We start from the raw sequence: 13,927 nt of genomic DNA on the forward strand, positions 1-13,927 counted from the left end.
ACAGGAGGCACAGGATGATGTGATTTAGGATTTTAATCCGGAAAAAAAAAAAGAAAAAAAAAACATGGGTCGCAAGATTACTAACAGAGGAAAGCATTTTCTCTTTTTTTTGGACTGTGCTTTTCATTTCACTGCGTGTTTTTAGAGGTACACAGTGCGCACAGCAATGAAAGCGAAGGTAAATAAATAATTAAGTCATGAAAGATTGAAAGCTTGATGAATGATATTGTTTAAAGCTGCATGGTACCAGTGTGCATAGCACGGCATCCACGTTTTGGTGTTCTGTCATATTTACAGTGCACAGGACTTCTAAAATGTATAACAGGATTGTTATAGTCAATTCTCGTAATGACCCGCTCCATCTTCCCGAACAAGCCAGGAAATCTTCGTATAAACATGGCATCCATCCACTGCGAACTGAGTCACATCCAGGGCGAGACCGCAGCCTGCAGAATGAACAGCAGAAACACACGGAGGAGGGGAAGAGCCAAAACGTGATGGAGGAATCACCGGAGCGGCAAAAAAAAAAAAAAGGAAAAAGGGGGGATAATTTCTAGTGGGAGGGGAGAGAGAGAGAGACGAGGAGAGGTTGAGGGAAAGGAGAGAGAAAAAACATGTAGAGGAGTTGGGGTAGTGGCCTAGATGTGTGAAACGCCAGGGGTTGCCTTTTTTTCTTTCTTTTTTTGGTTCACTGCTTGACTAACACAGTCAACCCAATAGTGGAACAAATATAACAGGGACGTCCTGAAGCACCAAACTAAATGAAAAGTTGTGTAGACCTCTCAGTTTTGCGCTTTTTAAATAATATGCAAACTTTAGAGTTGGGGTGGTCCTGAGTTTTGGTGCACAGAAATACAATAAAATAAAGAGTTCTTGGTGGTATGTGCAAACTAAAACACCCACACAGGGACTAAATCTATCTCTTTTATGCCGCTTGACTGATAACGATGGCCTTGGAGGCAGACGGAGGTTCATCAAGGAGCGCTCCTGAAAAATATCCCCGGGCGGCGTTGGAGCGCAACGGCTACGTGAAGACATGTGTCACCCCGCTGTTCCAGGACGCAGGGTGCCAGTCGTCGTGGCTCAGACTCGCCGTGACATGGACTTGCCGAGGAGTGTCGTCTGCGGTCTGCGTTGCCTCCATCTCCGTTACTCTCGCTCTGCTGCTCAGATTGGTCGACTGGGATGCAGGCAGCAGGACCAACGGAAATAGCAGCGGCTCCGACCCTCGTCTTCATTTCGCGGCGGGCTGCGCTGTCGAGCTGCTTTTGAGCGTGTGTTACTGCGTCTCCCCCGCTTTTACACTCGTATGTGCCTTCTTCTGGGTAGGGCTGTATCTGATTCGCTGCGGAGTACTCATCCGCACCGCGCTGTTTCTGTTAGCGGTGTGCCACTTGGGCGAAGCCGCGGCGCATTCCCTCCTGTGCGGCGCCGAGGAGCAGCTGCTGTCCTTCTCCGCAACCCTGGTAGTCCTCGGCTGCCTAGGCAGCGGGGCTCTGCTGGTCGTCCGGCTGGGTCAGGGAGTGTCCATCCTCGTCTTCATTAGCGTCATCAGGACCGTCTCACTTGTCTCCCTGAGTCGAGTCCGGGCCAGTTGGAGACCCTACCTGGCCTACCTGCTGGGGCTGCTGGGGGTTTTGCTTGCGAGGTATGCTGACCGGCTCTTGCCGGCCTCAGGGACCAGCGGGACGGGGTGCTGTGGCTCTGTGACCGAGGCGAAGGAGGAGGACATCCCTGTCTTCAAAAGGAGACGGAGGTCCAGCTCCATAGCGGCCTCGGAAATGATGGCTCACAGTCAGAGCAACAGCAAGTCCCACCGCAGGACTTCGCTGCCTTGCATTCCGCGGGACCAGGTAAGATGTAACTTTGGACCGGACCTTACTGGCTGTTTTGTTACTGATTTGCTTAGGAACTTTCAACCACTGGCATGTAATGCTTTCGAGTCCCCCTCTTTCTCTGATGGCATGTGTGAGAGCTTTACATGCATTTTTTTTAAACATTGGGCCAAAACGGAATAGGCCGAAGACACTATAATAACACTTGTTTTGATGACCTGTTTGCTCCATGCAGGGCCACATCTGTGTTTTCCCAAGATGCTTGTTAATGTAGTATTTTGGTGCTTTGGTCTTTTGAATTTCACGATCCTGTACATCCCTTTAAACACCGATGTTTACCTTGAGCCTACTCTGACGTTGTTCATTTGGTCATCATAGTTGTGCTGTGCTCTGTTTGGGGCTGCTGATAAGGAAATGGATGGTGTATTTATCACGCCAAGTTACCGCGTGCCTGTGTGTGTGTGTCTGTATTCGCGTGCATAGGTGTGAAGTCACATGTAAATATTTTTGCAAGCCTCTGCTTCTCCAGCTTGCAGGCCCGTGGTGCCGTGTCAGACTTTTTACACATATTATCTTTATGGCAGCATAAGGGATTGTGAATAATGGCTCACAGCTTGTGATTATATATATATATATATATATATATATATATATATATATATATATATATATATATATATATATATATATATATATATATATATATATATTAAAACCGGGAAATTTAAATAAAACATACATACAAAATAATGTGACTTAATGTGATTAAAACTTAATGTGACTTAAAAAATACATGTTAAGTAATGTTAAGTTTTTAATATATCACAGATGGTGCCTTCTTCTTAGAACAGTGCTCCAACCTCCAAACATCCATCCCTTCACACTCATGGATGCTACCTTGTTTGAATGTTCTTCGCCCGTCTTTGCCCCCCTCCTTCTTTTTGGTTCTTATGTCCTACACCGGCAAGCTGAGATAAAATGAATGTTATATGAAGCCACTCATTTTCAACTGAAAGTGTCACCACATGGTGCATAGTAATAGGGAGGCATGCTGGTGTTTTCACAGTGGGGATTCGGTGATCATCCCGAGTGGGTGAGCTTGTGTCACAGTCACCCGTGTATGGCTTAGCTACAGAAGCAGCATAATCCTGATTACGCTGCTCTTTTTCTTCAACTTTACCCTGATCTCATTTGTAGATTTTGAGAATAGAGAGAGAAAGGAAACATGGCAGAGAAAGAAAAGCTTAACAGTAGCAGTTAAATGGCTTGGTTTATGGTGTAATCACAGTGGATGATGGTGCTTTCTGTACGTCCACACAAAAACGTTGGTACTTTGTACACACTTTGTAGCTTTCTATTATTTATATTTGTCCTGTGGAAGAGGGAGCGTACCTCATATTGCTTTCTGGAGAAAAATATACAGGTGCTGTTTTCTGTGATTTTACTGAGACTGTTTGATGTTTTTAAGGAGAATCAAAACATTCATTAATGCCCTGTTAAAAAGAACGTTTCCTTCCTGACTTTTGCATTATAAAACATTATTATAATTAGCTATATATCCATGTTAGACTGAATTGCCATAGATACATTTTGTCTCACAGAAGCCTAAAATTTGTGTTTACCTGAGATGAACTCAGTGTGGGTGATGGTGAGCCACCAAGTGCCCCAAAATAGCAAAGGGAATACACCTTTCACAGTTTACTAATCTGGACTCACCCACATTGTCCCAACACACAAGTTTCATTCTCTCACGTCAAGCTGTTCCCACATCAGCTGTCTGACTCGTGATGCTGGGATGTTCACTGCTAATTGGTATCTAGGGAACAGTGAGTTAGTGGACTATCTGTACTATTAGAAGAGCTCCATTACCCATTCTGGTCACCATGTTTGGAACAGGAATAGTGACAAATTGAATTCTGAGAGTTAAAAAAAAAAACAATGAAAATTTTTTTAACTGACCAGATGCTGAGGACAGCGCGTCCTCTTTTAACCTTTTCCCACTGGGTGTAATCTGTAGGACCGACGCACGGACACAGATGTACGCCACAAAAAGAGAAAGAAATTCAAAGCAATTGGATTGCTCTTAAACCTCTTAAACTTCCACCAGGTCACCGGAGGGCCACCTGGGGTTAGCACTGGTTTTTGTTTTAGCCACACACATTACATAGGTAAATTTCCAGAAGCAAAATGAGGTTATATTAAAAATCAAGCACATTTTTGAGGTTGCGGCCTTTATCTCAGAGCCTCTCTTTGACACAGATGCTCACAGTTTATCCATACTGTAGAAAATGAAGCTCTCCAGAGTGCAGTTGTACCTGAGAGAAGCGGGCGTTTTCATCAAGCGTTGGTTGTGCAGTATTTATGAAGCAGGCTGGTGCAGCCTGCCAAGCCAGAGGCAAGACAGGCACTCTGCTGAACAGGAAGCTGGGAAATAGCATTGGCTCAGCTCCATGGCTTTATTTCAGTATTTTTTTTTCTCTAAAGTGAATGGGATTAATTCTCCTGCTGATGCACCACTACGTTAAAGCCTGTTGGTTTCTGCTGTCCATACAAAGGAGTTTATAATATTTGATGATTTTAACATCCATTATGATCCTTCTGGATCAGCTCCACACAGAGGCCTTGTGTTTTGACAGGAGTTGTTTGTCTTTTAGCCAGGGTCTCAGTGGGATGGGGGATTTTGGGGAATAGTATTTTGTTTGTTGGGTTGCATGCAGCTGACAAACACTTGCTGTGTGCAACATGACAACAACCATAAGTATGTCGATAAGCAGCGTAATATTTACATTTATTTTATTTATTTTTTTATGGCGGTGTTTGCTTTTTCAGTTGCATAGCAGCAATATGGGTTTACTGAAATATTTGCACATTGTTTCACCCAAGGCTAATTTCACTACTTTATATCACGATTAAGGTTGCTCTCTTGCTCAAATCATTTTCATAATCTCTTCACCATATAAAGTATCTGTGTCAAACAGGAGGGGAAAGGCGGGAGAGAGACAGATTCTAAAGCAGAAACATGTGCTCTGAAATCTATTTGAGGGAAGGCCCACATTCTCTCACTGACGCACATACATTTCCAGGGAGACACAACCAGCTCCAGTCGCCAGAGCGCTCTTACTCTGAATGGCATCCAGTCTTAACATACAGTATTTTTTCTTTTATAGGATAATGATGGAGAGTTTTTAAAATCATTTAAAATGCATAGATAATACAGCAAGTTTTTATCTTCTCAATAATTGCCAGTAAAAGCACAGATGACTGTACAATATCAGAAACTGTGTTAAAGCTTTGCAGTGCAAATATAATAGGATTATGGTTCAGTGAACCTTGTTATTAGGACAAATAAACCGTATACAAACTGAGACGCTATAAAAAACACGAGTTGTGGGCTTGTTGGTTTGAGTATACCTCATGTTTTGTTATTTATTGTTGTTGCAGATGTCACCTGTAAACAGCAACTGTATTTATAGAAATAGCCACTTCCATAATAATTAGACAATTCCCTGATGTCAGTGTAGCTGTTTAATATGGTTAGCTGAGCTTCCCTGCCATTTTCACGTGTGTTCATTTTCCTATATGTATATTTACTGCAAACTGGAAACAGAGAAGCTTCACCTTCAGTGTAGAATTTGTGCCTTACCACCAAAACCAACATGTTTCAAAAGTTGCAACTTTTACTTTGAAGGGGAACGGATGCTGTTTCCGGGTTGCATCTCACTGGTGCTCTATGATAAGTTAGTGAGTGTTTACAGACGAATTGGAGTCTTCCATGAAAACTGAAGGTGGCCGTGCTAATCTGCTGGTCTCCAAAGAAATCACAAGGAGGTTTTTAGTGCAGCGCCCTCTGTGGGACCAGCAAGCTAAGCCGTCGGGGAATGCATGTATTTCTCTAAGGACTGGCAGTTATCAGGGCAACATTGATCGGTCTTTAGGCCTGCATGACCTGAGAGTTGCAATTCTCCAATCAGCCTGGGCCATTAGATAATAAGGCTGTGCAAGGTTGTGTATGTCATTGATTTATCTCACAGTACACCTGAAAAAATGTTGGACTTACTGTGCTGTGTATAGTAGATGAAAAGATTATGAAAACATATAGCACTGTGGAAAAGTCTTGGGCCACTCTCCATTTCTTTATTCTTTGTTAGGAAAATGGGAAAAAGGTGCGGCAGTTTATTGAACATTGTGCAAAAATACATAGAAATACAGTGTATGAGGTAAAAAGAGTTTAAAATTCTAAAATTTGGTATGACCACCTTTATTCTTCAGGACAGCCTGAAATCTCTTAGGCACGGTTTCTTGTAATTTCTTTAAGTGATCTTCAGGAATAATTCTCCAGGCGTCTTGAAGGACATTTAAAGCTCTTCTTTGGATGGTGACTGCCTTTTTGTTCTGTCTTCTGTCAGTCATCCTACACTGCTTCAGTAATGTTGAGGTCTCTGGGGATGCCAGTGCAGGACTGATAATATTCCACTGTGTCTTTTCTATCCAGGTATGGTTTTACTGCACTGACAGTATGTTTGGAATTATTGTCATGCTGAAAAATTAAGCTATTGCCATTCCAATACTTCCCAGATGGTACTGGAAAATCTGACCATATGTTTCTATCTCCATAATTTGGAGGGATTCTCAGTTCCAATTTCAAATTTATTGAAATTGAGGTTAAGTGGCTTCATGAAATCCTCTCAACATAATCAGGTACTGACCATGTTGGACTGAAAATGAGTGAAAAGGAAGTCAATCTCCTGGAGAACTATTGCTCGAGACCACTTTAAATTTTACAGAAATGTCTGACTCAGTGCATGCAAACTATAAAATAATGAGGGCTGGCTCAAGACTTTCACACATTACTATATCTATACATAAAAAAAAAAAATTTTTTTGCTATACCTGAGCAGCTCTACAGTGTTTTCTACTAGATTATAGTAACATTTAAACAGCAGTAATTTAAGTACCTCAAAGAAAAAAACCCCAAAAGGTTATATTTGTGCATAAAGTGAAAAAGTGTGAGCAGGAAACTTAACAGTCTTGATTAGATATTACTGTTTATATATCACTACATTTCAGTTATAAACATATATACTCCTTTACTATTAAAAAGACACACTGAAAAACAGGGAAGGTAGTCATAGTGATAAAACAGTGAAAACAGACTTCCTGAAGAAAAGTGATTGAAAGAGTTGAATCAGGACAGGGTGTATCTATCCATGGGTAGCACCGAGACATGGGTGAATATGTGTGCGTGCGTGCGTGCGTGTGTGTGCGTGACAAAGAGCTTTAAAAAGCTGGGGGTGGGGGGTAGCTGGAGTTAATGTGGGGTATAAGAGGAGTGTTGAAAGATTTGCAGTTTACAGCGAGGCAAAACGTGGGAGTGAGAGGAGATTCTCTGCCAAGCTCCGCTTAAGTGTTGATTGTAAAAGGACAACTATCTGATCCTCGTGTTCAACCTCTTTGCTTCTGTTCTAAACACACCTTTGCTCTGAACGCTCACATGGACTCACACACAGCTGAGGCAAGTTCGTACTGACTGCTTATAGTTTGCCTGGCAGTTATTGCGTATGTGTTTTTAATGTGTTTGTGCATATGTAAGGTGAAGATGGCCCAGTGCCACATGCCTCCAGAGAGAGGGAGAGAGAACACAGGGCAGGGGGAAAAGAGCAAGAGCAAAAGAAAGTGTGTGCAATAGAGTGGCCTCCGCAGCTTGCTCTTTAAAAGCAACAGCAAATAATTTTAACCTTTTCTGGTCATTTCTGTATACTGTACACGCGCTTACACACACACGCACATACAGTGGGTTCCCTGCTGGCTGTCCAGATGAGGTTTGGTGGCGCTGGACAAGGATTGCCTTGTTACTCGATTCAATGGTGTGTTTTAGCTCCAAAATATGTTTGGTGAGAGGTGAGGAGGGGTGAGGGGAGGGTGGTTGGCCTGGGCAGGGGGCAACATTGACAAGCAGACTCTAGACCTGTCCATACATCTGTCTGCAGGTATGTCTGCTTCTCTCTTCCCCTACAGTAAACACTCTTACACACTTTACTTTCATGACATTTGTCAGTTTAAGCCTTCACGAAAAACCCAACACGCCACCTCACACATCACACATTTAAGTGTTCTTTGTTGTTCAGCTTTCCCTTTACTCTGTGGACGCAGAGCATGGGCAGTTTGGATCAGCGAGGACATAAGCAGAGGTACATTTTTAAAACTGTATTTATGCAGGAATTGCTGGCATGTGTGCATCTCTTTCATTGCTGTGCCCTGGGTTTACAGACTTAGTTAACACCTACTGACGTACCTGGGAGCTACACAGCAGCACAAGCAGTGTTGGAGTACTGGTGACCCAACTAGCTTAAAGAATGCCCTTCTCCTTAATGTTTTCAGAATTATCAGGAAATACGAGGGATTTACCTTTTCAACAACCGGCATCAGATCATCCTGGCATCTCCAAAACCTGTTAAAAATATACTGTGGGTTCAGGGTGATTCTTGAGCTTGCAAAGTGATGTAAAAAATATTTCTAAAGTTTTGATGAAAAAAAAACAACAACTATTTTTCAGTGGCAACATTTCCTGCAAAAAAATGCATTTACATATTAAAACTGGACCATTAACATCTTAACGGCTAAAGTCAGTCTAATTATTGTTGTATGTATTTAAATTGTTAGCTTTTTTATTTTAGCTAAAAAAATTATGGGAAAATATGTTTCATCATTTAAAGTATTTAAATGTTTAAATAGAATATTATTTAAATAGTATTCACAATATCTATATGTTGTTGAGTGCATGTTCAAATACAGGTGTGTGTGTCTGCGTAAGACTGTATGCGTGTCCTTCGTCGTGGTTTATGCTTGGTCAACAGTCTGCCAACACTGTGTTTATCTTGGACGCCTCCAGCCTGTCTGTGGATTACCCAATCAGATAATCAAGGATATAATTGCATCACATGCATCTGGGAGTGTTTTTCCCTTCCATTATCCCTCATAATGCACACATACACGTCTCGCTCACGCACACATACACGCTGCAGACACACGCGGCAGGTTTCATCTAGGCATAAGAATGCAAAGCTGTCTTTACCTGCTGTATTCTGTTTTGACAGAAGAGCATCACTGACTGCTAAAGTGCTTTGAAGAGAGATACTCTGGCATACCTGCTCTTTCAGAAATGGGTCTGAAGTTATTATAATGATGGGGAAGTGGACATGAAACAATGCATGAGAGACTACCATGATATTTTGCTTCTGATGTTTAAAATAACTCATGGGTTTATTTTAGTTTGTAATGAGTCCTTTTTCCCCCTTCTTTTTTAACCCTAACCCTAACCCCACAAATTATCATCACTCACAGATCAGTGCTGTCGCTCTCTATACACAGTTCGCGCGATTGCAAAGTGAAAGCAAAAAAACAAGCGCAAATTCAAACGCGATTGCAATATGTCACATATTGACAGTGGCTCACCGATGCCAATGACATAATTACCCAGCTACATTTCTGAAAGAATGCAAAAGCATTGACATATATTTTTCCGTCCTATGATAGCCCGACGGGCAGGGCAGAGATAGATTTTGGTAGCCCGACTGAAAAAAATCGCTAGCCCTGGGACGTCGGGCTAGCGATATTGCGAGCCCTTTATCTGATCGAGGAATCACTCATCTTTGGAAAAGAGAGTTTATTACAGAGAAATGTCTCTTTCCAAAATAAAAGCTATACTATCCGCTTCTTCTGGGCTATATTCTCAGCAGCATATTAAACATATAAGGAGAATCATGTGCTAACAGCTGTCTAAATGACTCGGCTAAAGTTAGTAGCATGCTTGTTGTTTTTGTCTTTGCACTAGGATGATGTCGGTGTAAATGTGCAGTCATATTCGTTGTGTTCCCACTAGTGCTTTCAGGTTAATCTCGTTGAAATGACCTTAACGCCACAACACGGCAAATCTCCGTTAACGAGCTACGCCGATCGCCCCGTGCATGGGGCTAGACGGCCAACACGTTAACGAGCTAACTGCTCGTTAACACACTAGTTCCCACCCATGTAATTGAGCATTGCATGGCACATCCAACATACTGTTTTACTTTAGTCCATGACGCGCTTACCTTCAGGGTCATACGTCACATGAAAACCAAAATAATTCCAAACGCCAGATCTGAATGAGGGTGGGGGAGGGCCATGTTGCAAGGGGAGCTTAACTTCTGTCTCACTAGCTTGCCCTGCGCTCTTCCTTCTGACGATGCTGTCTGTGTTGAACGCTCAGTGAATCTGCATTCGACTACTCCGCCTAGGCTGCACTGTCGAGCCTAGGCGGAGTAGTTGAACGCAGATTCACTGAGCGCTCAACACAGACAGCATCGTCAGAAGGAAAGTTGATAAAATAAATTACAAATTTTGTATTGTTCGATACATATGCGTACCGAACCGAAAGCACTGTATCGAACGGTTCAATATCGATACGAATATCGTTGCACCCCTATTATATATATATATATATATATAATAGCAGCTGGATAGCGTAGTGGTTAGACTACATGCCTTTGGAACAGAGGATCGCAAGTTCGATTCCTGCCTGGGGCGTCTGTATCCAGTAAGGGTCCTAAGGCTAGACCCCCTATGCTAAGCAAGCCTACCGCAGACATGAGCGAGACAGATAAATATGAAGGCATGCCGGCTCGGACGTCGCCCGGATCAACAAGGTCCGCGTCAGGTGTTGAGGAACCAGGGCACCCTGACGAAAAGTGGGCTACTGGAACAAGAAGGCATCGGTGGGCAAGAGACGAAAACAGGGCGTTGTTGGAATGCTACTACGCAAGTAACCCCGGTGGAAGGGGCTACATGAATAGGATGAGGGACCTATGGATTCTTCGATACCCAACATCCACAATGACGGCGAAACAACTAGTAGCTCAGTGTTCCAACATTCGAAAGAAGGGACTGCTCTCACAGCTAGAGATTGACGAGGTACAACACAAATGCTATGGCAAGGAGGAGTCAGGACGCCAGGTCAGGGGGGCGATATCATCACCCCCACCCGAGATTGGGTACATAGCCCCAAGTGCGATAGGAGAAGGATCGTTGAGTGCGAGAGGAACTGACCTGAAAAATAGGATCACGGCCAAGCTTGGAACCTGGATCCCCCGTAGCCGGTTACCAAGATTACGTGAAGTACCCTCAGAAGGTCTGCTAGATGATGTTAATGCAGCACTACGGGCAATACCTACAACCACAATTACCGACACTAACAAGCTGATCTACAATACGGCAGCAGTGATCAGTGAGATGCTTGGCCACAAGTTGAACAGCGACAAGGGGCAGTACCCTCCATGGAGAAGGAGGCTAGAGGGCAAGATCAAAGTAGCACGGAGGGAGGTTAGCCAACTAACGGAGTTGCAGAAAGGTGCGACAAATAAGGTGCCTAAGAAATACAGCAAGCTGTCCATACCTGAGGCCTTGGAAACTGCCAAGCAAAGACTCACAGCCTTGGCCAGCCGCTTGAGGAGGTACACCAGAGAAATAGAAGGCAGGAGAATAAACCAGCTGTTCTCCACAGAACCAGCAAAGGTGTACTCTCAGTGGCAAGGGAACAATAAGAGAACAGCACCACCAAGGCTGGAGACGGAGCAATACTGGAAGAGCATATGGGAGAAGGATGCAACCCATAACGGCAATGCTCAGTGGCTAGAGGATCTGAGGGCAGACCACAGCGACCTCCCTGAACAGGGTCCAGTAACCATCACAGTGGCAGATATCCAAGAAAGGGTCTCCAGTATGAAGAGTTGGACAGCACCAGGGCCCGACATGGTTCACGCCTACTGGCTGAAGAAGCTGACTGCACTCCACGAGCGTCTGGCAGCACAAATGAACCAGCTGCTAGTTAACGAGAGACACCCGGAATGGCTAACTGAAGGCCGGACGGTCCTGATCCCCAAGGACCCCAAGAAGGGAGCGGTCCCCTCCAACTACCGACCAATAACCTGCCTCAGTACTACATGGAAGCTCCTGTCAGGCATCATATCGGCTAAGATGAACAGGCACATGGGTCAATACATGAGCGGGACACAGAAAGGAATTGGCAAGAATACCAGAGGTGCAAAACACCAGCTACTGGTAGACAGAACAATCAGCCGAGACTGCAAGACCAGACTGACCAACCTGTGCACTGCCTGGATTGATTACAAGAAGGCCTATGACTCAATGCCCCACAGCTGGATACTGGAATGCCTAGAATTGTACAAGATCAATGGGACCCTAAGAGCCTTCATCAGGAACTCAATGGGGATGTGGCGTACAACATTAGAGGCCGACTCCAAGCCCATAGCACAAGTCACCATCAAGTGCGGGATCTACCAAGGAGATGCTCTGTCCCCACTGCTGTTCTGCATAGGCCTGAACCCCCTCAGTGAGATCATTAACAAGACTGGCTACGGATACCGACTACGGAACGGAGCAGTTGTCAGCCACCTCCTGTACATGGATGACATCAAGCTGTATGCCAAGAGTGAACGAGACATCGATTCACTGATCCACACTACCAGGCTATACAGCAATGACATTGGAATGTCGTTCGGACTGGAGAAGTGTAGTCGGATGGTATCAAAGAGAGGGAAGGTAGTCAGAACTGAGGGGATTGAACTACCAGAATCAAATCAAATCAAATCAAATCACTTTTATTGTCACATCACATGTGCAGGCACACTGGCACAGCACATGCGAGTGAAATTCTTGTGTGCGAGCCCCACAAGCAACAGAGATGTGCAAACACAACAACACAAACGAGCAAAATACAAGAATGGCCAACCTGAAACTAATAAATATATGTACAATATATAATAGTGTATGCATTTCTGGATGTGTATACTAAATATTTTCCTGTGTGTGTGTGTGTGTGTGTGTGTGTGTGTGTGTGTGTGTGTGTGTGTGTATACATTTTTACAAATTAAATAGTAAAAAAAAAATAATAATAAAAAAAATAAATAAATAATAATAATAATAATAATAAAATATATAAAATATACAGAGTTGAATATGTGCAAAACAAGTGGCATTTATATACAGTGTGGAGTGCATAATGTTGAAGTTCCAGTAGTGAAGCTGAGGTGTCTATGACGTGTTCAGCAGTCTGATGGCCTGATGGAAAAAGCTGTCTCTCAGTCTGCTGGTACGGGACCGGATGCTGCAGAACCTCCTTCCTGATGGAAGCAGTCTGAACAGTTTATGGCTGGGGTGACTGGAGTCCTTGATGATCCTCCCCGCTTTCCTCAGGCAGCGCTTCCTGTAGATGTCTTGGAGGGAGGGAAGCTCACCTCCAATTATCCGTTCAGAGCACCGCACTACTCGCTGGAGAGCTTTGCAGTTGTAGGCGGTGCTGTTGCCATACCAGGTGGTGATGCATCATTGCAGAAGGCAACATTGCAGACATAGAGGACAGTTACAAGTACCTGGGGATCCCGCAGGCAAATGGGAACCATGAAGAGGCCGCTAGAAAGGCTGCAACCACCAAGTACCTGCAGAGGGTCAGGCAAGTCCTGAGGAGTCAGCTGAATGGTAAGAACAAGATCCGGGCCATCAACACGTACGCCCTGCCCGTGATCAGGTACCCTGCTGGGGTAATAGGCTGGCCAAAGGAGGAGATAGAAGCCACTGACATAAAGACAAGAAAGCTCCTTACCATGCATGGAGGGTTTCACCCCAAGTCCAGCACCCTGAGGCTGTACGCTAAGCGGAAGGAAGGGGGCCGGGGACTGGTGAGTGTCAGCACCACAGTCCAGGATGAGACAAGGAACATCCAAGAATACATTGGGAAGATGGCCCCAACTGACCGAGTGCTCAGTGAATACCTCAGGCAGCAGAAACCCAAGAAAGAGGAGGGAAACGAGGAACCATCATGGAAGGACAGGCCCCTGCACGGTATGTACCACCGGCAGATAGAGGAGGTGGCTGATATCCAGAAATCCTACCAGTGGCTGGACAAAGCTGGACTGAAAGACAGCACAGAGGCACTAATCATGGCAGCACAAGAACAAGCTCTGAGTACAAGATCCATAGAGGCTGGGGTCTATCACACCAGGCAAGACCCCAGGTACAGGCTGTGTAAAGATGCCCCA

General features: G+C 44.2%; 1 protein-coding gene across 1 annotated transcript in view; it reads left to right on the forward strand.

The window, feature by feature from the left end:
• Positions 1-525: 525 nt before the first annotated feature.
• The window catches only part of LOC308401624 (cGMP-inhibited 3',5'-cyclic phosphodiesterase 3A-like), a 71,267-nt gene continuing 57,865 nt past the window's right edge, over positions 526-13,927 (forward strand). Inside the window, exon 1 of the mRNA XM_080889906.1 lies at positions 526-1,853. Within this exon, the coding sequence (XP_080746032.1) occupies positions 948-1,853 (906 nt within the window). The 5' untranslated portion in view covers positions 526-947. The remainder of the gene's footprint in view (positions 1,854-13,927) is intronic.

Source organism: Rhamphochromis sp. 'chilingali' (genome assembly GCF_963969265.1).
Source record: "Rhamphochromis sp. 'chilingali' genome assembly, chromosome: 8".
In the NCBI taxonomy this organism is placed as follows: domain Eukaryota; kingdom Metazoa; phylum Chordata; class Actinopteri; order Cichliformes; family Cichlidae; genus Rhamphochromis; species Rhamphochromis sp. 'chilingali'.